Source organism: Bos javanicus, chromosome 7, assembly GCF_032452875.1.
Source record: "Bos javanicus breed banteng chromosome 7, ARS-OSU_banteng_1.0, whole genome shotgun sequence".
Lineage (NCBI taxonomy): Eukaryota > Metazoa > Chordata > Mammalia > Artiodactyla > Bovidae > Bos > Bos javanicus.
In genome coordinates this window covers 12915902-12940887 of record NC_083874.1, presented here as the reverse complement: position 1 = coordinate 12940887, position 24986 = coordinate 12915902, and the positions used below count along the sequence as shown (strand labels likewise).

Genomic DNA, 24986 nt, shown 5'->3' with positions numbered 1-24986 from the left:
AGTGTCTAGAGCCACTGCTCCACAGCAAGAAAAGCCACAGCAATGAGAAGCTCGCACGCTGCAATGAAAAGTAGACCCCACTTGCCGCAACTACAGAAAGCTGGCACAGAGCAATGAAGACCCAGCACAGCCAAAAATAAATAAATAAATAATTTGCTAAATCAGGACGAGTTTGAAGAATCTCGGGGTCTGGGGTCTGGGGTCTGGTCCTCCTCTGTCACAGATCTTGTTGGTCCTGGTGTTTTTCTGGTACCCAATTTTCCCCGCTGTGAGGCAGGGGGAACCGAACCCTGTAATCTCCCACTGGACTCTCTGGCTTGGCCTCTGTTTCTCTGTGATTGTTTTCTTAAGGAAGGGAGGGGGTACCCAGGCAGACAACCAAGGGAGAGGATTTGGACAAAAGCCGGACTTCACTTCCGGCTTCCTGCTGCCTCCAGTCTTTGCTATTGCTGTGTCTTCTCCCCAGAACACTCCTTTCTCCACTCCCCAACTACCCTGGCCCAGCTGGCTCCAGCTTGAGGACTTGGTGTACATGGCACCTCCTCCAGGAAGCCTTCCTTGATCCTCTGCCCCTTCCCAGTCTGGGACTGATATCTCCAACTGACTTCTCAGTTATTTATTTATTTGACTGTGTCAGGTCTTAGTTGCAGCATGTGGGATCTAGTTCCTTGACCGGAGATCTCTAACTAGGGCCCCCTGCATTGGGAGCTCGGAATCTTAGCCACTGGGCCACTACAGTGCTTCTGTCAGCCCATCTTGATCGCTTGTGCGTCTTGGCCAGGCTGCATGCCTGAAGGGTATTCAGGGCTCAGAGTGTGTCTGAGCTGAGAATGGGTGAACTGAGATCATCAGGGCAAGAAGGGAGGAGAACAGGTTAGCAGGAAGTTGCATTGAGCATGAAGGAGCTGGGTGTGGGAGTGTTCTGATAAGCTCGCCTTGGCTACAGATCCATGGAGTTTGGCTCTGGGTACCAGGGCATCTAAATAACAACAGCAACCAGATGCAGGAGAGATGTGAGGTTTTGTGGGGTAGCCCCTCCTGTCCCCTTCACACTAGGTGCCTTCCTATGTCATCCCCTGGATGAGAAGATAAACCCACCTGTCTGGCTGTGAGAGGCTTGAGGGGTGGACCAGGAAGGAGGATGGGGATCTCCTGAGCCTCTGGATGAGGCAGGCACATGGGGGCCACTGAGGATCATGTACCTACAGAGGATCACCCTGGCACAGTCTGTGTTTGGCAGATGGTGGGGGAGAGGCAGTTTTTAAGGGGCAGCTGTTATAACAATCCAGGCTTGGGGTGATAAGTAACCTTCAAGCCCAGCCCCTCCTGGCCTTCTCTGCCCCTGGGGGCTGCCGAATGGCTTAGCTACATCCTCCATGCTGGCCATGTGGGTCCTAGAGGGGTCCAGGGGTGGCAGAGGGCAGTTCTGCAGGGCTCCCCAAGGGCACACCAAGTCCAGCCCTCCACTCCCCCAGCAGCCAGAGAGTTCTCACATGGGAATGCAATCTCCCGTCCACTCCCGCACATTCCAAAACCATTTGAGCCAGCCGTGCCTCCCCCGGGGAGGGTCCACCCGGCTCAGTCTGGTAGTGTCAGCTCCTGAGCAGGAAGTTGTCAGCCAGGTAAAACCAGGGGCCTTGAAAGATTAGGGCAGATCTATGCCCAGACCTCTGTTTGCCTTTAAGCCCAGCCAGACGGCCACTTCAGGGCATCTCTTGGTCTGGCAGCAGGCTTTTCAGGAGCCAGGTTTCGTCTGGTGTGTGGAGGTCCCATGTGCCCCTCTTCACAGAGGGTATTGATGCCAAAATCTCAGCTTCTCTGTACACCAGTGCTGAATCAAATATCAGAGACGAATTCCAGGTGAAGTAGAAAAGGAAATTTGTATTGCTTTGCCAAGCAAAGGGGGACACAGCGGGCACATGCCCTCAAAACCACGTGTTTTCTCTTGGGAAAGATTGTGCTGTGTGTTAGTCAGTTGTGTCTGACGTTTTGCAACCCCATGGACTATAGCCACCCAGACTCCTCTGTCCATGGAATTCTCCAGGCAAGAATACTGGAGTGGGTTGCCATGCCCTTCTCGAGGGGATCTTCATGACCCAGAGATGGAGCGCGCATCTCCAGCATTGGCTGGTGGATTCTTTATTGCTGAGCCACCAGGAGTGAGAGGTTTTATAGTAATTGTTCAAAGAGGGCATGATCAGCTTGTGGATATTCTTCTGAGGGGTCAGTGGTGAGGTAAGTAGGACTCAGCATCATCAACCTTCAAGTTCAACGGTCTGGGGTCTACATGCTTGTGGGCAGCATACCATTATTAATCATTAACTTCTCCCACCTGGAGAGGCTTTCAGTTTCTGCAAAAGAGCTCAAAGATGTTGTGTGTATCCATTGATGGGGAATCAGGACCTTGCCCCAAGGCTGCTCTTGACTGTTAGTTTCTCCCTGGTCTTAGACTCCATCCCTTCGCTAATTAACAACTGCTTGAATCTGCCCCTTGGAACTCAGGGAAGGTCTTAAAGGCTGAATGAAGGTTTGTTTCCTATAATCAAAGAAACGGAGGTGTGGGACACAGAAAGGGCTTGCGCCCAGGAGCCCCACAGGGCCCTGCACAGTATCAGTATCAGTCTGCAGGCATTAGTCATCACGAGGGCGCTGAATAAAGCCAGCTGACCTTTGCCAGCCACAGAACCACTACTTCCCCCTAGGGCAAGCCCTGCCCCTCTTGGGAAGTTCAGCAAGGCGTGTCCTCATCACCCTCCCAGGAGCCCGGCCGGGCTGGACTGGGTTCAGTCACTGGGGCTCGTTCGGGGTGTGAGGAGCACTGCCCAGGCAGGTGGGCAGGAGGGTGGGCAGGAGCATGGGCAGGAAAGACCCAGGACGCCATCGGCGAGGGCACCTGGTGGCTCTGACCGTGAGCCTCTTCCTCACCTGCTGGCCAGGTAAGCCGGGCTGGGTTGGGGTCAGTGGAGGAGGCAGATACATACCTGGAGGAGAGAGGGACAGATGTGACAGGTGCCTCAGGCTTCCCGAGCCCCCTCGGGGGCAGTCCGGAGGGCTTCTGCTTTCTTTGGCAAAGGCCTCCATCACAGTCAGCCAGGTGGGGCTGGTTTTCCACGCTGACTGGAGGAGACATCACAGAATGGCTACAGTGGGAATAAAATATTGCAGGACTAGAGATGGTCAAGTATTCCTCCTTTCACTGGCTCACTGACATGTTCATTTCCTAGGGCTTTTTTTTTTTTTTTTTAATTGGAGTATAGTTGATTTATAGGCTTCCCTGGTGGCTCAGATGGTGAAGAATCTGCCTGCAATGTGGGAGACCTGGGTTCAGTCCCTGGATTGGGAAGATCCCCTGGAGGAGGGCATGGCAACCCACTTCAGTATTCTTGCCTGGAGAATCCCCGTGGACAGAGGAGCCTGGTTGGCTGCAGTCCATGGGGTCCCAAAAAGTCAGACACGATTCAATGACTAAGCAGATAGTTGATTTGCAATGTTGTGTTAGTGTCAGGTGTATAGCAAACTGATTCAGTAATTTTTGTACATATATTCCTTCTTTTTTTAGATTTTTCTCCTAAAGGTTATCACAGAATATAGAGTAGAGTTCCATGTGCTGTACAGTAGGTCCTTATTGGTTATCCATCTGGGTTTTGGTTTCTTTTTTATGATGAGTTTTATTTTATTTTATATTTTCTGACAGAGCCACATAGTGTTTGGGAATCTTAGTTCCCCGATCAGGGATCGAACCCGTGCCCCCTGCATTGGGAACCTGGAGTCTTAAGCACTGGGCAGCCAGGGAAGTTCCAATTTTTTTGTTTTTTTGTTGTTTTATTGACACCTCTGATTTCAGTACCTGTGCTCAGCTCTCAGATAGGAAATGAGCAAGTCACAGCCCCAGGCTTGCAGGAACTCCAGGCTGGTGGGCAAGACAGAGGGGTGCCCAGTCTCTCTTGGTACAAAGTTGAGCAAGAGCTTTGCCACCTTAGGGGTACAGAGAAGGGGCAGTTTCCCCAAAACTGCAGGGCAGTATTGGATTGGCTGGAATTTCTACAGACGAGGTCAGTGGAAGAAGGAAAAGGACACTCCTGGCAGGGAGAACCGAGGGGGCAAAGGCCAGGAGACAGGAAGCTGCAAGGTGTATTTGGGTCCTTTGATGCGATGTGAGCGAATTTGGGCTGCATGATCAGGGGATACTGAGGGGACGGGTGAAAGCAGAAAGGCAGCTTGTGAGGGTTAAGGAAGGTGTGTTCTTGGACCCCAAGGAGGACCTCACAGGTCTATTAGTCATTTGGGAGGTCAGCTTGGGCCTGGCTAACCAGAGAAAGCCCACTGGCCTCAGGAAGAGGTGGGACTCCAGCCTGGTGCTGGGGAGAGGAACCAGGCTCTCTTCTCTACCAAAAGAAGGTCCAAGACTCTCCATGTGTCACTCTAGGGCTTCCAGACCCCCGCACAGTTTTACCCCTTGGGTAGGAAATTAAGGCTCTCCAGCCAAACCACTCTGGTGTCCAAATTCTCCAGGCAAGGATACTGGAGTGGGTTGCCATTCCCTTCTCCAGGGGAACTTCCCAACCCAGGGATTGAACCCAGGTCTCCTGCATTGTAGGCAGATTCTTTATTGTCTGAGCCACCAGGGAAGTCCTCTGGTGTGCAAAATAACCTGAAAACTGCCATCTACACTGTTGTTGTTTGTTAATCACTAAGTCGTGTCTGATTCTTTTATGACCCCATGGACTATAGCCTACCAGGCCCCACTGTCCATGGGATTTACCAGACAAGAATACCAGAGTGGTTTGCCATTTCCTTCTTCAGGGGATCTTCCCAACCCAGGAATCAAACCCACATCTCCTGCACTGTGCCAGTTGCTTAAATATCTGTTAATTTACTCCTCCCAGGAGAAAGGACTGTCCTTAATGCTTGGCTGCAAAACAGAAGCTTCTAGAGCCTGAAGGGGAGTGAGGGTGAGGGCATCCTTTTTCCCCCATTCTCAGGGGCTCAGGCCACGGACACTAGCAGGCTGGAAGCCACCCAGGGTGGGTGGGCCACCTCCTAGTCCCTCCCCAACTCAAGCCTCACTCTCTGCAGCTCCTGGAACAGGTGGAGAGGGTGCCCCAGCCCCCAGCCCTGAGTCACCCAGGACAGCTCTGGGCCCCGGAAAAGCTTTGCGGTTGGACGCCACTGAAAGGCACCCACACAATGGCCTGAATGGTGGGCGGGTTTGTACCAGACAATTCCACCACCTCTGATGGGGCGTGTCCCCCTGAGCTGTCCCCAGAGCATGTCACCACAAACAGAGGCTGTTTAACTGCTTTTGACCCCGAGGCTTCCTCAGAGTCAGATGCCCAGGGCCGTGTAAATGGAGCGGGCTTTTGCTCCCACCCCAAGGAGGGCTGGTTGCCTGGACTAAGGGTTGACATCCCTCCCCAATTGCCTATCAATTCCACAGTAAACAGGGAGCCTGTCAGGGAGGGTTCCCCTGGCAGGTCAATTCAGACACCTTTCTGGACTCTTCACTTTATTTCTGGAAAAGACTTCCTCGATTCCTGGTCAGAGACTAAAAAAAATGTAAATCCGGTGCTGACAGGCTGTGTGTCCTTGGGCCTGATGCCTAACCTCTCTGAGTTTCTATCTCACTAAAGGGTAATTTTTAAAATTCCAGAGCTGGTGGAGATCCATTCCCCTCTCACCTCTCCCTCCACCCTAGACCCCATCCGGTGAATCTTCTTCTACATCTGCATCCTGTACTTTTCCCCTCTTTGACTGTGTGGCTGAAACCTGACAAGATCCCAGAGGACCACAGTAATCATCATTTTCTATTGTGGACCTACTATGTGCCAGAGCTTTCACCCCTGGATTAAGCTTGCATGGGTGAGAGTAGGGGTACATTGCCTCCCATTTTACCAAAGAGAAAACAGGCTCAGAGAGATTGTGCCCTTTGTTTAAAGTCACACAGCAAGCACTCAGGGCTCTGTGGTGACCTAAATTGGAAGGAAATCCAAAAAAAGAGGAGATACATCTATGTGCATGGGCTTCCCAGGCTGCGCTGGTGGTAAAGAAGCCGCCTGCCAATGCAGGAAACCCAGGAGACCTGGGTTTGATCCCTGGGTCCGGAAGATCCCCTGGAGAAGGGAATGGCAACCCACTCCAGTATTCTTCCTGAAGAATCCCCTGGACAGAGGAGGCTGGCAGGCTACAGTCCATGGGGTCGCTAAGAGTCAGACACAACTGAAGCGACTTAGCTTGCACGCACACATATGTATATGTACAGCTGACTCATTTTGCTGTACAGTGGTGACTAGCATGGTGAGGTAAAGCAACTGTTTTGTTGTTCTGTCACTAAGTCGTGCCCAACTCTTTGTGACCCCGTGGACTGCAGCACACCAGGCTTCCCTGTTCTTCGGTCTTCCAGAGTTTGCTCAATTTCATGTCCACTGAGCCGATGATGCTATCCAACCATCTGTTCCCTGCCACTCCCTTCTCCTATTACCCTCAATATTTTCCAGCATCAGGGTCTTTCCAATGAGTTGGCTCTTTGCATCAGGTTAAAAAAAAAATTTTAACAAGTGAGGGAAGGGATCCGAACTCCCATTTCTGGATGATTCCTAAGCCCTGTACTTCACCCTCTGCCTGGAAAAGACTGAGGGTTGAGGAGTGTTTCTCCTCTCTTGGCTTTTTCTGGCCCTTGGGTATCCCCATCCCCCAGGGTAGACAGCAACTGCCCTTCATCACCCCTCTGTCAATGTAAAAAATACTCACAACTTAAAAGTTGAGAGTTATGTTTTATTTGGTGGAAATTTTTAGGACTTCAAGCCCAGGAGGCAGCATCTCAAGTAACCCTGAGAGAACTGCTCCGAGGAGGCGAGGGGAGGAGCCAGGTTATATAAAAGTTTTGCAACAAAGGGCAGGTAGTCTGAACATCAAAAGATGATGTTAATTAAAGAAAACCAGGGTCTCTGGTGGTCCAGGGGTTGAGACTCCACACTCCCAGTGTAGGGGGTATGGGTTCCATCCATCCCTGGTCAGGGAAGTAGGATCCCACATGCTGCAAGGGACAGCCAAAAAAAAAGAAAGAAATACAGGAGGAAAACCAGATAGCCCAAGTTAAGGAATTTAGTGCCTTTCTAAGTACGGGAATGGCAATCCACTCCAGTACTATTGCCTGGAAAATCCCATGGACAGAGAAGCCTGGGAGGCTGCAGTCCATGGGGTTGCAAAGAGTCGGGCACAAGTACAGGAAGATGCAAGAGTCTGGATTCACTGAAATTGTTCCTTTCATATGCACTTCAGCTGTCTAGGGGCTAATATCCTGGCTTCCTGGGTGGCACGATGGTAGAGAATCCACCTGCCAATGCAGGAGATGCAACAGATGTGGGTCCGATACCTAGGTTGGGAAGTTTCCCTGGAGGAGGGCATGGCAACCCACTCCAATATTCTTGCTTGAGAAATCCTATGGACAGAGGAGCCTAGTGGGCTACAGTCCATGGGGTCACAAAGAGTCGGACACAACTTAGTGACTAAAAAGCAACAACTTTACATCCCACCAGCCCACCTGGATGGAGTTTTCACCCTTCTCTTTCATGTCTGGTTTCTAGGGGTGTCCTCAGTCTCCCCCAGAGAGGGGGGTCTTCATTCTCCTCAGTCGGAGGGGGTCCTCCTTCCCCTCACATTAAGGGTCCCTGTGCATCTTCAGTCTATTGGGGAGGTCCTCACCTCCTTACTCAACACTATTACACAGTGATTCATTCATTCATTCATTTGTTCAGTGACAATTTCTTGAGCACCTACTGTGTGCCAGGCATTGTTCTGGTGATGGGGATACAGCTATGAGCCATACAAAGATCCCTGCTGAGCTGACATTCTGGCAGGGGAGACAGATCAAAACCCATATCAACAGTAAATAAATCATGCATTTAAGTATTAAGAGCGGCTTCCCTGATGGCTCAGTCAGTAAGGAATCCGCCTGCAATGCAGGACACACAGGAGATAAGGATTTGATTCCTGGGTCAGGAAGATCCCCTGGAGAAGGAAATGGCAACCCACTCCAGTATTCTTGCCTGGAGAATCCCATGGACTGAAGAGCCTGGAACCCTACAGTCCAAAGGGTGGCAACGAGTTGGACATGACTAAGCAATTAGGCACACATAAGTACTAAAATGGTGATAAAGAGAAGAGATTTTGGGCAGAGAATCTGGGGTGCTGGAGTGTGTTGGGGTGGATTGCTCTCGTCAGTAGGGCAGGGTGAGGGGAAGCCTCCTGTGGGTTAATGAACTAATGCACCCCAGTAAAACCCTGTGCAACCCAGAGGCAGGTGGGCTCTGATGTTATTTGTGCTTTAAAAATGGGGAAACTGAGGTTCCGTTGAGTGAGCGGGGCAGGACCAGCTTGAAATCCAGGACACCAGGACTTGAGTTCTGGCTGTGTGTGTGCACTTGTGTAAGTGTGCATATGTATGTGGGACAGTGTGTGTGAGACAGGGAGAGAGCAAAACAAGCTCTTTTTTCTTATGAGGGGTACTCTCCTTTAAAAACAAAAACAAAAACAAAAACAAATTATTTCTTTATTTTTACCTACGCTGGGTCTTCGTTGCTGCGAGAGCTCTTCTCTGGTTGTGGTGTGCAGACTTCTCACTGCAGTGCCTTCTCTTGTTGTGGAGCACAAGCTGTAGGAGCATGGGCTTTAGTAGTTATGGCTCCTGGGTTCTAGAGCACAGGCTCAGTGGTTGTGGCACCCGGGCTTAGCTGCTCCCCAGCCTGGGGATCTTCCCAGACCAGGGATTGAACCTGTGTCCCTGACATTGGCAGGTGGATTGTTTACCACTAAGCCACCGTGGAAGCCCTGATGGGTCCTCTTCTTTCTCTTCTGACAGCATGTCCTCACTTTTCTCAGGGAGGGAGAGGAGCCTTTAGATCTCTCCTCCCAGGGAAGGTAGGACTTCGGTTGGTGCTGAAACCCCCAAAGGACCCCTACCCAACCAGCAGTCCCTTGGGGGGTGCAGGGTAGGTCAGCAAGGCAGGGTAGGACCAAGGGACTCAGTGCACTACCTGAGTCCCCTCCTGAGGGTAGGGCTGGGCTTGGCATTTCCTCTGCTGTCTGGGCTGGGCTTCACCTCCTTGCGCCCCCACCTTGGGTCCTTGCCTTGGAGGAGACATCCCAGGACCTGCCCTGGCTGGTGTGGCCCCATACATGCGTGGAGCCAGACCTCTCAACAGTCAAGGGAACAGACACTGAAGTTGAGCAGGGCATCCTGCCTGGCTGTCCCCTACCCATCCTGACCAGTCTCATTCATTTCCATTGGACCAGCCAGCCGCTTGCAATGTCTGTTCTGGGACAGCTGTCCTTTGGGCACCCAGTTTTGGGACTCCCCAAGAGAGCTGGGCCATAAAGAAGGCTGAGTGCCAAAGAATGCATGCTTATGAAACGTGGTGCCGGAGAAGACTCTTGAGAGTCCCTTGGACAGCAAGGAGACCAAACCATCCATCCTAAAGGATATCAGTACTGAATATTCATTGGAAAGACTGGTGCTGAAGCTGAAATTCCAATGCTTTGGCCATCTGATGCGAAGAGCCATTTCATTGGAAAAAACCTGATGCTGGGAAAGATTGAAGGCAGGAGGAAAAGAGGGCGACAGAGGATGAGATGGTTGGATTGCATCACCGACTCAATGGACATAAGTTTGAGCAAGCTCCAGGAGATGGTGAAGGACAGGGAAGCCTGGCATGCTGCAGTCCATGGGGTCCCAGAGTCAGACATGACTTAGCAACTAAGCAACAAGATACAGTGAATCTGATCCCTGCTCCCCATCACTGATCCTTTTTTTAAATTTTATTATTTATTTTTGGCTGCACTGGGTCTTTGTCACTGCTCAAGGGCTTTCTCTAGTTGAGGTGCTCGGGCTTCTCATTGCGGTGCCTTCTCTTGTTGCAGGGTACGGGCTCTAGATGTGCGAGCTTCAGTAGTTGTGACACACAGGCTTAGTTGCTCTGAGGCCTGTGGGAACTTCCTCACCTGTGTCCCCTGCATTGGCACCAGGATTCCTAATCACCAGACAACCAGGGAAGCCCCCCATCATTGATTCTTATTCTGATTCCCACTTCTCTGGGAATAATAATATTATATAACTAATAATAATAATAACAGCAATCAGTGCTATGCTAAAATGAGCCAAGATACAAATAATATTTTTCAATTATTTTTATTATTCTATTTTATTTTATGTTTTTAAATTTTAATTCACATCCAGTCCACTGTCTTTGGTGAATTTTGACAAATTATACTCATACAGCAATCAAAAGCAATATATGCCAGACAATGGGATTTTTTATTTATTTAATAAATGCATTTATTTAAAGCTGGGCACAGTCTTTCTCTGGTTGCAGCAAGCGGGGGCTACTCTCTAGTTGTGGTGCCTGGGCTTCATTGCAGTGGCTTCTCTTGTGGAGCACGAGCTCCAGGATGTGTGGGTTCAGTAGTGTGGCACACGGGTTTAGTTGCCCAACGGCATATGGAATCCTCCCCGACCAAGGATCGAACCCGTGTCCCAGGCATTGGCAGGCAGAGTCTTAACCACTGGACCACCAGGGAAGTCCCAGACACTATTTTAAGCGCTTTACATAGATTAATTCATTTAATCCTCTTAGTGGCCTGATGAAGCACTCTTATAACTTCCACGTTGCAGATAAGGAAACTGAAATGGAGGCGCTGTTAGTGTATGTGACTTGCCCAAGCTCATGCCGCTGGTCCGTGGGAGAGCTGGAGCTCTCCTCCAGGCAGCCTGGCTCTGTAAATGCCCAGAGATGCTGACACCAGCTCCCTTCCCAGTGACACCAGTGTGAGAGAAGAGATGGGATGGGGAAGGAAGCCAGGCGAAGCTAGATGGCAGAGGATGAGCTGATGCAGGAACATCTGGCAGAGTTTCTGACTGGGATCCATAATAAGAAATACATCTGTAGAGATGTGGATGGACCTAGAGTCAGCAGGACAGAGTGAACTGTCAGAGAGAGAAAAACAAATATTGTATATTAATGTGTATATGTGGAATCTTAAAAAAAAATGTGAGGAATCTATTTGCAGGGCAGGAATAGAGAAGCAGACATAGAGATCAGACATATGGACATTTTGTGGGGAAGGGAAGGGGGGATGAATTGAGAGATTAGAATTGACATATATACACCAGGGCTTCCCAGGTGGCGCTAGTGGTAAAGAACCTGCCTGCCCATGCAGAAGACATGAGACCTGGGTTTGATCCCTGGGTCAGGAAGATCCTCTGGAGGAGGGCATGGCAACCCACTCCAGTAGTTTTGCCTGGAGAATCCCCATGGACAGAGGAGCTTGGCAGGCTACAGTCCATGGGGTCACAAAGAGTCGGACACTACTGATGCAACTTAGCATGCACACCTGCACCCACATATATACTACCATGTGTAAATAGCTAGCTAGTAGAAAGCTGCTGTATAGCACAGGAGGTTCAGCTCGGTGCTCTGGGATGATCTAGAAAGGTGGATGGGAGGTGGGGTGGGAGGGAAGTCTAAGAGGGAGAGGGTGTGTGTGTGTGTGTGTGTGCATGTTGCTCTGTGTGTCCGACTCTTTGCGAATATATGGACTATAGCCCACTAGGCTCCTCTGCCCGTGGAATCCTCCAGGCCAGAATACTGGAGTGGGTATCCTTTCCCTTGTCCAGGGGATCTTCCAACCCAGGGATCAAATCCGGGTCTCCCGCATTGCAGGTGGATTCTTTACCGGCTGAGCCACAAGGAAAGCCCAAGAATACTGGAGTGGGTAGCCTAATCTCTTCTCCAGTGGATCTTCCCAACCCAGGAATCAAACCGGGGTCTCCTGCATTGCTTCCCTTGTGGCTCAGCTGGTAAAGAATCTGCCTGCAATGAGGGAGACCTGGGTTGGATCCCTGGGTTAGGAAGATCCTCTGGAGAAGGGAACAAGTACCCACTCCAGTATTCTGGCCTGGAGAATTCCATGGACTGTATAGTCCAGGGGATTGCAAAGAGCTGGACATGACTGAGAGACTCACTTTAACTCCTGCATTGCAGGCAGATTCTTTACCAACTGAGCTATGAGGGAATGAAAAAGAAATACATTTTACATTGTGACCAGCTCTGTGCTTAGGTGTGTGTGTATCTAAAAATACTTTTGTAAAATCATTTACCCCTGCTGCACCCAGTGTGCCCTGATGCCTTATTCTGTTATCCTCTTACATTTTTGGTGCTGTTGACAACCCACTAAATTGGGTTCCTATCTGCTTTTTCTATGGAACAGCTATAAGCTTAGACCAAGCGCACACAGAGGGCACAGAGGTCAGTATATCTGAGTCTGGATCATTCCTTGTTGTGGGAGCACTGTCCTGTGCATTGGAAGATATTAAGCGGCATCCCTAGTCTCTACCCACAAGATACCAATAGCAACCGACCCTCGAATCATGACAACCAAAAATGCTCCATGAGTACGTGCTCAGTCAGGTCTGATACTTTGCAACTGTAGCCCGCCAGGCTCCTCTGCCCATTGGATTTCCCAGGCAAGAATACTGGAGTGGGTTGACATTACTTTCTCCCAGGGATCTTCCCGACCCAGAGATGGAAGCCAAGTCTCCTGTGTCTCATGTACTGGCAGGCAGATTCTGTACCGCTGAGTTGCTCTGGGAAGCCACCTGGGAATCCCCAAAGTGTCTCCAGACATTGCCAAATGCAGCCTGTCATAGTACCTGGAAATAGTAGGTATGCAGGAAATATTTGTTGCATGAATAATAAAGGCAAAAAATCTCACTTGATGAGACTTACTGGTCTGCAGCCTCATTCCCTAGTCATGACAGCTGTCCTGATAGCCTAAGGGGATGCTAGTTCGTCTGCTCTGTCCAAAGCAGAACCCAAGCTCGGGTGCTGCAGCACTGACAGGAAGACAAGCAAAGCAGCTCTCCAACAGTTGCGGTTCCTTTGAGAGGCCCAGGACCAGCTCAGTGCTGAGCTCTCCCCAGGCTCTTACAGAAGCCTTCAGCTTGCCACCTCTCCCTTTGCACCCCTTTCTCTATTGCCGCAGGGCCTTCTGAAGAAGCCTCTGGGTTTGTGTCAAGTGGTACCCACAGATACCGCTTCTTCAGCCAGGGTTCAGTCCCCAGTCCTGTCATGAGTCCTGCTTTGGGACATTCCTGGGGACAATGTTCAACCTATTTTTTTGAGTCTCTGTTTTCTTCACAGTTGTGTCTCTGAAAGCATGGCTCATCTGGGACACGAGCTTTGGAGGATGCTTCAGAGACAAAGAACTGTTACTTTAAAAAAAAAATTTATTGGAGTATAGTTGATGCATAGTAACCCACTCCAGTATTCTTCCCCGAAAAAGCCCATGGACAGAGGAACCTGGCAGGCTCCAGTCCACGGGGTCAAAAAGAGTCGGACACAACTGAGTGACTAAGCACACATGTAGTTGACTTATTGGGTTGCCCTCAAAGTTTGTAAAGATTTTTCCATGAGATGTTACAGAAAAACCAGATGAACTTTTTGGCCAACCCTGTACAATATTGTGTTAGTCTCAGGTGTACAGCAACATGAATCAGTTATTTGTTGTTCAGTCACAAAGTTGTGTCCATTTGCAAACCCAGCTTCCCTGCCCATCACCATCTCCCCAAGGTTACTCAAACTCATGTCTGTTGAGTCGATGATACCATCCAAACATCTCATCCTCTGTTGCCCCCTTCTCCTTTTGCCCTCTATCTTTCCCAGCATCAAGGTCTTTTCCAATGAGTCCACTCTTCCCATCAGGTGGCCAAAGTATTAGAACTTCAGCTTCAGCATCAGTCCTTTTGCCAACAAAAGTCCATTTAGTCAGAGCTATGGTTTTTCCAGTAGTCATGTATGGATGTGAGTTGGACTATAAAGAAAGCTGAGTGGCGAAGAATAGATGCCTTTGAACTGTGGTGTTGAAGAAGACTCTTGAGAGTCCCTTGGACTGCAAGGAGATCCAATCAATCTATCCTAAAGGAAATCAGTCCGAATACCCATCAGAAGGACCGATGCTGAAACTGAAACTCCAATACTTTGGCCACCTGATGTGAATATTCAGGGCTGGTTTTCCTTTAGGATTGACTGGTTTGATCTCTGCTATCTAGGTTTATCATAGCTTTTCTTCCAAGGAACAAACATATTTTAATTTCTTGGCTGCTGTCACCATCCACAGTGATTTTGGAGCCCAAGAAAATAAAGTCTGTCACTGTTTCCATTTTTTCCCCATCTATTTGCCATGAAGTGATGGGACCAGATGCCATGATCTTAGTTTTTTGAATGTTGAGTTTTAAGCCAGCTTTTCACTCTCCTCTTTCATCCTCATCAAGAGGCTCTTTCGTTCCTCTTAGTTTTCTTCCATTAGAGTGGTATATCTGCATATCTGAGGTTGTTGATATTTCTCCCAGGAATCTTGATTCTACCTCGTGAGTCATCCAGCCCAGCATTTTACATGATGTAATCTGCATAAAAGTTAAATCAGTTATAGTACTCTTGTTTGGGAAATCCCATGGACAGAGGAGTCTCATGGGCTACAGTCCATAGGGTCGCAAAAGAGTCAAGACACATCAACAATAATAGTGGTTAAGACTCCACACTTCCAACTCCCCTCCATGCAGGGGGTATGGGTTCCATTCCTAGTTGGGGAACTGAGATCCCACAAGCTGCAGGTGAGGCCAATTTAAAAAAGAAAGAAAAAAGACAATTCAGTAAAGAGAGGAGAGTGAATACAGTAACAGAAGCTGAATTAATGAATAGGTGTTCATTTGTGTAAAGGGCATGGTGATCATTGGAAAGATGAGTGAAGAATTATGCTGTTGGGCTGGGGAACTGTGAGAACGTAGCTATGGTTTAAAGAAGATAAGAGGACGGATTCTGTGGGATATAAGGACAGAGCAGAGAGTCTCACCCTCAGCACTATTGATGTTGTTGAGTTTAGTCACTCAATTGTGTCCAACTCTGTGACCCCCGTGGACTGTAGCCCACCAGGCTCCTCTGTCCATGGGATTTTCCAGGCACGAATACTGGAATGGATTGCCAAGCCATTGTCCAGAGTATCTTAACGACCCAGGGCTTGAATCTGTGTCTCCTGCATCTCCTGCATTGGCAGGAGGATTCTTTACCTCTAAGCCACCAGGGACCCACTATTGAGATTAAGGCCCGGTAATTCTTTGCAGGAGGGGCTATGCATTACAGTTGTTAGGAGCATCCCTAGCTTCTGACCACTAGATGGAAGTAGAAGATCACTAGCTTTGACAACTGAAAGTGCATAGATAATACCTGTTCTCTGGAAGAACAATCACAACGGGTTGAGAGGCACCACTTTAGAGACACAAGGGGATGGATCATTAAGGACCATGACACACTAAGGAACTCTATCCTGTAGGCAGTGAGGATCCATTGAAAGATTTCAGAAAGGGAACTGAGAAATGGTTAGCTTTTCATCTTCAAGAACTTCCTGTGGTTGCAACACCCTCCTGTTTTCTCCTGCCCAAATTTACTTTTCTTTAAAAATTTTTTATTGCAATATAGCTGCATTACAATTTATGTTAGTTTCTTCTCTACAGCAAAGTGCATCAGCTATGCACATACATACATATATTTGTTGTTTAGTCGCTCCGTCGTGTCCAACCTTTTCAAGACCCCCATGGACTGTGTAGCCTGCCACGCTCCTCTGTCCATGGGGATTCTCCCAGGCCAAGAATACTGGAGTGGGTTGCCATTTCCTCCTCCGGCGGGATCTTTCTGACCCGGGAATCAAACCTGTGTTTCCTGCATTGGCAGGTGGGTTCTTTACCACTGTACCAACAGGGAAGCCCAGATCTAACCATATCATCAGCTATTTTTCACATAACAGCACACAAACCAATCAAAGATAGTCCAGAACAGATTGGAGGCTACCTTTCTTGTATATAGTCCCTCTTTTTTGGATTTCTTTCCCATTTAGGTCACCACAGAGCACTGAGTAGGGTTCCCTGGCCTATATGTAGGTTCTTATTAGTCATCTGTTTTATGCATAGTAGTGTATATATGTCAATCTCAACCTCCCAGTTCATTCCACCCAAATTTATGTATTCTTGTTCAGAAGAGTTGCCCATGTTTCATCCAGCCCCTACTATATAACAGTTCACACAGACCCAGCTTTGTCCAACAGAGCCCAGAGATTCTACCTAAATCTCACACCACAAAATAAAACTGCAGGAGCTCAGTAGTAGGCTTCCCAGATGGCACAGTGGTAAAGAATTCACCTGCAGTGTGGGAGACCAGGGTTCCATCCCTGGGTTGGGAAGATTCGTTGGAGGAGGAAATGGCAACTCATTCCAGTATTCTTGCCTGGAAGGTCCCATGGATAGAGGAGCCTGGAGGGCTACAGTCCATGAAGTCACAAAGAGTCTCATATGACTGAGCACGCATGCAAAGCAAAGCAAAGTAGGTTTGTAGCAGCCAACTCCACTCAGAGGACTACTTTTTTTTCTTTTAAAATTTTATTTATTTTTAAATCTTTATTTATTTATAAAATAAATAAATAAAATTTATTTGGATCTTTGTTGCTGTTCGAGGGCTTTCTCTAGTTGCAGAAAGTGGGGCTACTCTTCTTTGCTGTGCTCGGGCTTCTCACTGTGGAACACGGGTTCTAGAGCACAGGCTCAGTAGTTGTAGCACACAGGCTTAGCTGCCCCTCGGCATGTGGGATCTTTCCAAAACCAAGGATCGAACCCGTGTCCCCTGCATTGGCAGGTGGATTCTTTACCACTGAGCCACCAGGGAAGTTCCAGAGGACTAGTCTTAAACTTGAACACCAAGAGATAACAATGACCCATCCCTAATTGAACCCACAGGCCCCACTGCATCAACTACATCTACCCAGTCCTTGACAAGACCAGGCAGCAGCACCCACATCACACCGGAGAATTCTAGACCCACAGGGACCACAGATTCAACCAGCATCAGCAAAACCAGTACTTTAACTTCTGGAGAACAAAGGAGTCCTGAGAACATCAACCTTTCCGGCGTTTCAGAAGTGACAATTACATCTCCTTCTACCATCTTTGTCCCAGAGAACACCATCAACCATTCAACAGTGGCTGAAAATGAGACCAAGGGAACTTTGAGTGCCTCTATATCTCCACCTGAGACCTCTGCTACTGAAAAAAGACACAGTTGGGGTACCAGCTCTAACACCTCAGATTTGAGCACTGTTGACAGCCAGCAAGAAAGGTCTACTCAGGTCTCTCCATCACACACAGCAGGGGAGCTCAGAAGTCCTGACACCACTGCTGATGGGTATAGCCCCAGCACAACTGCCCCCGGGAGCTCTGCCATCTCCAGGACACTAGATTCCAGCACCTCATCAGAAGAAATGTGGGCCGGCACAGGTACAAGTGAACCCTCAAGTGAACTCCAGTCCACCTCGGGGACAGAGACAAGTCCTACAGAGGAAACAGTGACCACTGACACAGACCCTATCCACACGTCTCTTACTACCTGGGTGGTTTCTGTGTCCACTGAGCCAAGCACAAGCTTCCCTGAAACAGCATCACCTGGAGAAACATCTTCAGACACACCCACCCTAGAAGCCACAGCTGGCCCAACGGCTGAGGAGATTACACCTTCCACTGAGATCACATGGACAGGTGACAGTGACACAGGTATCAGTCAGGATACAGCACCCCTACCTACAGGAGCCACAGCTCCATCTGAAACAGCTATAGGTTTGACTTCAGCCTTCGGTTCTGCCCCTGTGTCCATGCTGACAGCAGTGACCATGCTGGATCCTGGCTCAAGTGCTCCAGGAGGGACAACCCCAACATCAAGCAAGACTTCTTCCAAAATGCCTGGGAAGCCAGATTCTAAGGAGGCAACCAGCCAGGTTCTGACTCTATCCAATGCTGAGCATCACTTCTCCTCTCCTGACACCAGCCCACCAGGAGACCTCATGAGCCCCACCAGCGTTCCTCTGCTCCTGTCCGCCTCCATTACTGATCCTACAGGATCACGGTCCAGCCCATCTTCAGACCACATGGGCACCTCCTCCAAGGACACAGAGACCCCTGGGAGCACAGGAAGGACAGAGCCAAACCCAGCTTTTCTTCTTTCCAGAACATCAAGTCATACAGAAACCAGTGCTGAAAGAGTCAGAGGCACTACTTTCCCTCTGGACCACCCATCTCCCTCAGGGGAAGGGACAGCAAAGACTGTCCTCATCCCTAGTACATCCCCTGATGCCACAGACTCACCTCCCATCACAACAGCCAGCACCTTGGTTTCAGAAGTTTCCACTGGTCTGGCCACCCTCGGCATCACCCAGGTTCCAGGAGTGAAAACTACATCCCCTTCCACCACCTCTGTCTCAGAGGTGACCAGTACTCATCCATCTATGACTGAGCAACATACCAGAGAACCTTTGACTGCACCTGTGGCTCCATCTGTGACCTCTGCTCCTGGACGGGAGAATAATTCAGCCACCACTTCAGCCCCCTCCCCAGGCTTCAGTTCTGCGGACGGCAGGGGGACAAGCTCAATTCAGGTCTCAAAATCCCATCCAGGATGGGAGCTCAGAACACCACACACCACTTCTGAAAGACACAGCCCCAGCACAACTGCCCCTGAGAGCTCAGACATCTCCAGGACACTTGATTCCAGCACCCCAGGAGAAGCATCATGGACCAATGCAGGTACAAGTGAACCCTCAACTGAACCCCAGTCCACCTGGGGGACAGAGACAAGTTCTGGAGAGGAAACACTGACCAGTGAGACAGGCCATATCAACACCTCCAGCACAAGCTTCACTGAAACGGCATCACCTGGAGAAACATCTTCAGACACACCCACCCTAGAAGCCGCAACCAGACAAACCACTGAGGAGTTTGTGTCTCCCACTGAGATCTCTCAGACAGGTGACAGCGACACAAGGACCAGCCAGGATATGACCTACCCAACTACCAGAGACACAACTTCCTCTGAAACTATTACACATTTGACCCCAGCCATCAGCAGTGCCCCAGTGTCTATGGCTACAGCAGTGATCACAGTGGCTCCTGGCTCAAGTGCTCCAGCAGGGACAACCCCAACATCAAGCAAGATTTCTTCCACAATTCCAGAAGTCTTATCTACAGGGAATCCTGGTTCTGGAGAGCCAAGCAGCTGGGGTCTGACTCCATCAACCTCCAGACATCATTTTTTCTCTCCTGAAACCGGCCCTGCAGGAGATATCATGAAAAGCACCAGCCCTCCTCTGCTGATGTCCACTTCAATTCCTGGTGGTACAGCATCAGGGCTCGGCACATCCTCAGATCTTACGTTCACCTCCTCTGTGCACACAGAGACCTCTGAGACCACAGCAAAGACAGAGCTCAACTCGGCCTCCCCTCTCTCCAGTACACTCAGTAATGCAGAAACAAGTACTGAAAGAGTCAGAGGTATGACTTCCACTCTGTTTGTCTCATCTCTATCAGGCAAAGGGACAAATGTGTCCTCAGGCTTGGCATCTCTCTTGATATCACAGGTTCACCCACCCTCCCCACACTCACCCCCTTGGCTTCAGAGGGGTCAGCTGATCCTCATCCCCTCAACCTTGTCAATATTTCTCGAAAGAAATCCACTTTTCTCTCTTCACCCCTTCCTCCTCAGCAGAGACCAACAGCCACCTATTTATTGTTAACACTGTTGAGTCGCTGAGTCACGTCCGACTCTTTTGTGATCCCATGGACTGTACCCACCAGGCTCCTCTGTCTATGGGATTCTCCAGGAAAGAATACTGGAATGGGTTGCCAGTTCCTTCTTCAAATGATCTTTCTGACCCAGGGATCGAACCTGTGTCTCCTACAATAGCAAGCAGATTCTTTACCACTGAGCCACCTGGGAAGCCCCACCTACCGGAGAGGAAACCAAGGGAAATTTTGAATCTATCCATGTCTCGACCTGAGACCTCTACTTTCAGTTTAATGACCACCTAGGTCATCACCTCTGCCCCCTACCCACAGCTTCCTCACCATGGAAACACACAGCACACATTCAACTCAGATTTCTTCATCCCACCTAGGGAGTTAGCTCAGAGCCACAAGCAGTGTCTCAGTTACAAACTCCACCAGGACAGCCCTTCTCATCTAGGACTTCTGCGTTGCTTCTGCAGTAGTGATATCCAACAACGGCACTTTTATTTATTTCACTGTATGTCTAAACAGAATCTGGCCAGAGACCAGTTTAGTTTTTTATTTAATTATCTTATTTATGTATTTATTTTTGACTGTGCTGGGTCTTCGTTGCTGCAAGGGCACTTCAATAGTTGTGGAGAGCAGACATTACTCTCCAGTAGCAGTGCCTGCACTTCTCATTGCTGTGGCTTCTCTCTTTGTGGAGCACAGGCCCTAGTGTGTATGGGTTGCAGTATCTGGCTCAGTATTTGCAGGTTCGATCCCTGAGTTGGGATGATCCACTGGAGAAGAGAATGGCAACCCACTCCAGTATTCTTGCCTGGAGAATTCCATGGACAGAGGAGCCTAGCAGGCTACAGTCCATGGTGTCACAAAGAGTCAGACATGACTGAGAGACTAACCATTTCATTTCAACAACTTCATTTCAACACTTTCAAGATGATGTTTTGCACCAACCACTATTTCAGCCTCTGCCTTTTCTCTCTTTGCTTCCATGGTGGTTCCTAGACTTACTTCTCCAACAGCAACCTCCATGGAAAGGACTTCTCTTAGACATGACTGAGAGACTAACCATTTCATTTCAACAACTTCATTTCAACACTTTCAAGATGATGTTTTGCACCAACCACTATTTCAGCCTCTGTCTTTTCTCTTTTTGCTTCCATGGTGGTTCCTAGACTTACTTCTCCAACAGCAACCTCCATGGAAAGGACTTCTCTTAGGGAAGCACCCATAGCCACACTCACAGCAGAGACACAAGTGGCCCAGTCACTGTTCATTCTCTAGCTCCCACCAGTGTAAAATCCACAAGGGGCTCTGAGTGTGAAAGAAAGATGGGAACAAGCCACTTGCCCATGGGAACCACATCTCCCTCTGAGACATCTACAGATTTTTCTTGGCCAAGAGCAGTGTCCCAAACTCAATGTCTCCATTTCAGTCAGTGGGTGCTTCTAGCTCCAGCCCTCAAGCCAATTGGTTGGCACATTTTCTTTTTTTTAAATTTTACTTTTTTTTTGAACTTTTTATTTTGTATTGAAAGTGAAAGTCACTCAGTCATGTCCGACTCTTTGTGACCCCATGGAATAGTCCATGGAATTCTCCACGCCAGAATACTGGAGTGGGTAGCCATTTCTTTCTCCAGGGAATCTTCCCAACCCAGGGATCGAACCCAGGTGGCCCACATTGCAGGCAGATTCTTTACCAGCTGAGTTACCAGGGAAGCCCATTTTGTATTGGTATATAGCCAACTAAAATGTGATAGCTTAAGGTGAACAGTGAAGGGACTCAGCCATACATATACGTGTCCATTCTCTCCTAAACTCCCCTCCCCTCCTGGCTGCCATGTAACATTGAGCAGAGTTCCCTGTGCTGTACAGTAGGTCCTTGTTAGTTATCCATTTTGTTAACTTATTTTTTAATTTTTATTTTTTTAACACCAAAAACATTTTGTATTGGGATATAGCTGGATTAACAAACAATGTTGTGATAGTTTCAGGTGGACAGCAGGGACTCAGCCACACATATACAAGTATCCATTCTCCCCCAAACTCCCCTCCCATCCAGGCTGCCACATAACGTTGAGCAGAGTTCCATATGTTGTACAATAGCTCTTTGTTGGTTATCCATTTTAAATACAGCAGTGTGTACATGACTTTCCCAATGTCCTTAACTTCCCTTCCCCCTGGCAACCATAAGTTCATTTTCTAAGTTTGTGAGTCTCTGTTTTGTAAGTTCATTTGAATCATTTCTTTTTAGATTCCACATATAAGGGATGTCATGTGATATTTCAAATGACATTATTTAATTATTTTTAATGACTGAGTAATATTCCATTGTATATATGCACCACCTTTTTCTTTCTTTTCTTTCTTTCCTTTTTTTGCCATGGGTCCGACTTGTAGGATCTTATTTCCCCAACCAAGGACCCAGCCTCCAATCCCCGGCAGTGAAAGTGAGAATCCTAACCACTGGACCACCAGGGAGTTCCCAGCTGGTACATTTTCTGATGCACTCTATCATTTGACCCCTGGTGGGATTACACTTTCTGGGACTGGAACCAGCCCACCTCTGACTCCACAAACAATTGCAATTCACTCATCTCTTGTCGGAGAAGGCAATGGCACCCAACTCCAGTACTCTTGCCTGGAAAATCCCATGGACAGAAGAGCCTGGTAGGCTATAGTCCACCGGGTCGCTAAGTCAGACACGACTGAGCGACCTCACTTTCACTTTTCACTTTCACGCACTGGAAAAGGAAATGGCAACCCACTCCAGTGTTCTTGCCTGGAGAATCCCAGGGACGGTGGAGCCTGGTGGGCTGCCGTCTATGGGGTCCCACAGAGTCGGACACGACTGAAGCAACTTAGCAGAAGCAGCAGCATCTCCCGCACCTGGCTTTGCTAGAAGCAACCAGTTCCATGTTTTGTCCTCATCTCCTTCTGCTCTCATTTACAAAGTCACAGAGACCACATTTTTCAGTAGCATGTTAAGGGATAAAACTGAAACTAGTAAATGGGAACAGCTCAAGTTACCTTTTATGACTTCCTTATCACCAAGGCATATCGCCACAAGTGTTGGTTTATGGAAGCACACCCCTGGTCCTCCTGGGTATTCCACCTCATTCCCTCAATGGAGTTGTCAGAAGGGAGAGTCTCTGCCCCTAGCGTCTACCTTATTTTTATTTTATTTATTTATTACTTTGGCTGAGCTCTGTCTTAGTTGAAGCATGCGAACTCCTGGTTACGGCATGCGAACTCTTAGTTGCAGCATGGGGGATCTAGTTCCCTGAGCAGGGACCAAACCCACGCACCCCTGCATTGGGAGCTCTGAGTCTTAGCCACTGGACCACCAGAGAAATCCCCACCCCCAGAACCTCACCTTTAATTAACTAACACGTCCAGTTTCAGCCTTCACATACCAGTCTGAGAATGCCAGAAACACCACCTCACCTCCTGCGCCCGGCTCTGCTAGAAGCAACCAGCTCCATGTTTTGTCCCCATCTCCTTCTGCTCTCACTTACAAAGTCTCCGCAGTATCCTTCACCTCCCCTTTCAGTTTCCACTTATCTCATCGGGTTATTCTATTATCTGTATGCAACTAGTGACACTTTTACCATTCTTGAGCCCAGATTCAGGTCCTTCCAGCCAGAGCCTAGCTTTTCCCTTCCCAGCGGTAGAGTGTGTGTGATAATAATTATAAAAGAATGATAAAAGAAAATGACAAAATGAGTAATCAAGAAATAATTGTATATATTAACTAACCAGATAAAATAACTCCAGGTATTATTCTGATTTTACTTATGTGGAGTCCAAACGATAGGAGTGAAAAATTAAACAATGGTGAGTTCACACATTATAAGTGATGGAGGGACTTCCCTGATTGTCCAGTAGTTGAGCCAAGAGTGCAGTTTCAATCTCTGGTTGGCAAACTAGGATCCCACATGTGTGGCCATAAATAAATGAATAAAGGAGAATCCAGTGTTTTTATTTTACTTATTCAGTTGTTTATTTGGGGCTGTGCTGGGTCTTCCTTGCTGTGTACTGGCTTTCTCTAGTTGCGGCAAGCAGGGGCCACTCTCTAGTGGCGGTGTATGGGCTTCTCATTGTGCTGGCTTCTCTTGTTGTGAAGCACAGGCTCCAGGCACGCAGGCTTCAGTAGTTGCAGCTCCCAGGCTTTAGAGCACAGGCTCCGTAGTTGTGATGCATGGACTTAATCACTCCATGACATGTGGGAAATTCCCAGACCAGGGATCAGACTTGTGTCCCCTGCGTTGCATTACAGACTCTTAACCACCGCACCACCAGGGAAGTCCTCAATATATTTTTTTAAGTGATGGAGACATACTATCACCAAATGTTTTTGCTTGAGGCCAATACATTCAGCAATCCCACTATTTTCCACAATTAAGACGCAGGTCATATTGTGGGTTTGATTTCATGCCAATAAGAGAATTATTCCTTCCAGAGTGCCTTCTCAGAGGCAGATGAGGCTCAGATACTGAGCCAGGATCTAGCAAGAGCATTTCCTGTGGATGTGCATCTTAAGGGGATGGGAGACTAACACTTCTGTCTCCTTCTCCCTCAGGGTCAGTGGCAACCACCACCATGGATCTGAAGGAACCTGGAGGCACCACGCAGCCAATGGGTAGCTCCACATCTCTGGAGACCATCAGTCTGAGTATGTATGATCATATTTTGGTACATAATGCTTGAGTCTTTTCTCCTGGTCTTTGGAGTAAGAAGCTTCCCTGGTGGCTGAGCAGTAAAGAATCTGCCTGCCAATGTAGGAGATGCAGGTTTGATCCCTCAGTCAGGAAGATCCTCTGGAGTAGGAAATGGCAACCCACTCCAGTATTCTTGCCTGGAGAATTCCATGGACAGAGGAGCTTAGTGGGCTACAGTCCATGGGGTTGCAAAGAGTCAGACGTGCTTGAGTGACTAACAGTTTCACTTTAAAGTAAGATAATTGATTGTCTGTGTTCCAGATTCTAGTAGATAATCACAACTTTCTACTTTTGTACTCAGAGGCCATTGATACTCATTTTTAGGGAGATTTCTAATCTGACTTCTAACATGAATTGCTTCTGTTTGGTAATTTATATCCGCAAGAGCCAACTGCATCCACTTAGGAATAAATATAGTGACTCTACAAGTCAGCGGACAAGTATGAAGGGCTTTCCTAAAACAGGCACTATCACTAAGATAGATCAGTGGTTGCCATGAGCAGGAAACATAAAAGTGAGATGCCATAGGTTTATTTTATAGGACAATTCATTGCTAAGATGATTATAACAGAAGGTGAAAGAATTCTTGTCCACTGTTACAGCTTTCAATACATGGCT

The 24986-nt window shown here is 48.4% G+C and overlaps 1 protein-coding gene across 13 annotated transcripts in view; it reads left to right on the top strand.

Annotated features, from left to right (window-relative positions):
* Positions 1-2736: 2736 nt before the first annotated feature.
* LOC133250606 (mucin-16-like) overlaps positions 2737-24986 on the top strand; it is a 122257-nt gene continuing 100007 nt past the window's right edge. For 6 of the 13 annotated variants that reach the window (XM_061422025.1, XM_061422029.1, XM_061422028.1 and 3 more), the window contains exons 1-3: positions 2741-2936; positions 16832-19411; positions 24230-24322. In XM_061422025.1, the coding sequence (XP_061278009.1) occupies positions 2855-2936; positions 16832-19411; positions 24230-24322 (2755 nt within the window). In that variant the 5' untranslated portion in view covers positions 2741-2854. Of the gene's footprint in view, positions 2937-16831; positions 19412-24229; positions 24323-24986 lie in introns of all 13 variants that reach the window. The other 7 variants (XM_061422031.1, XM_061422034.1, XM_061422033.1 and 4 more) reach the window with 3 other exon arrangements.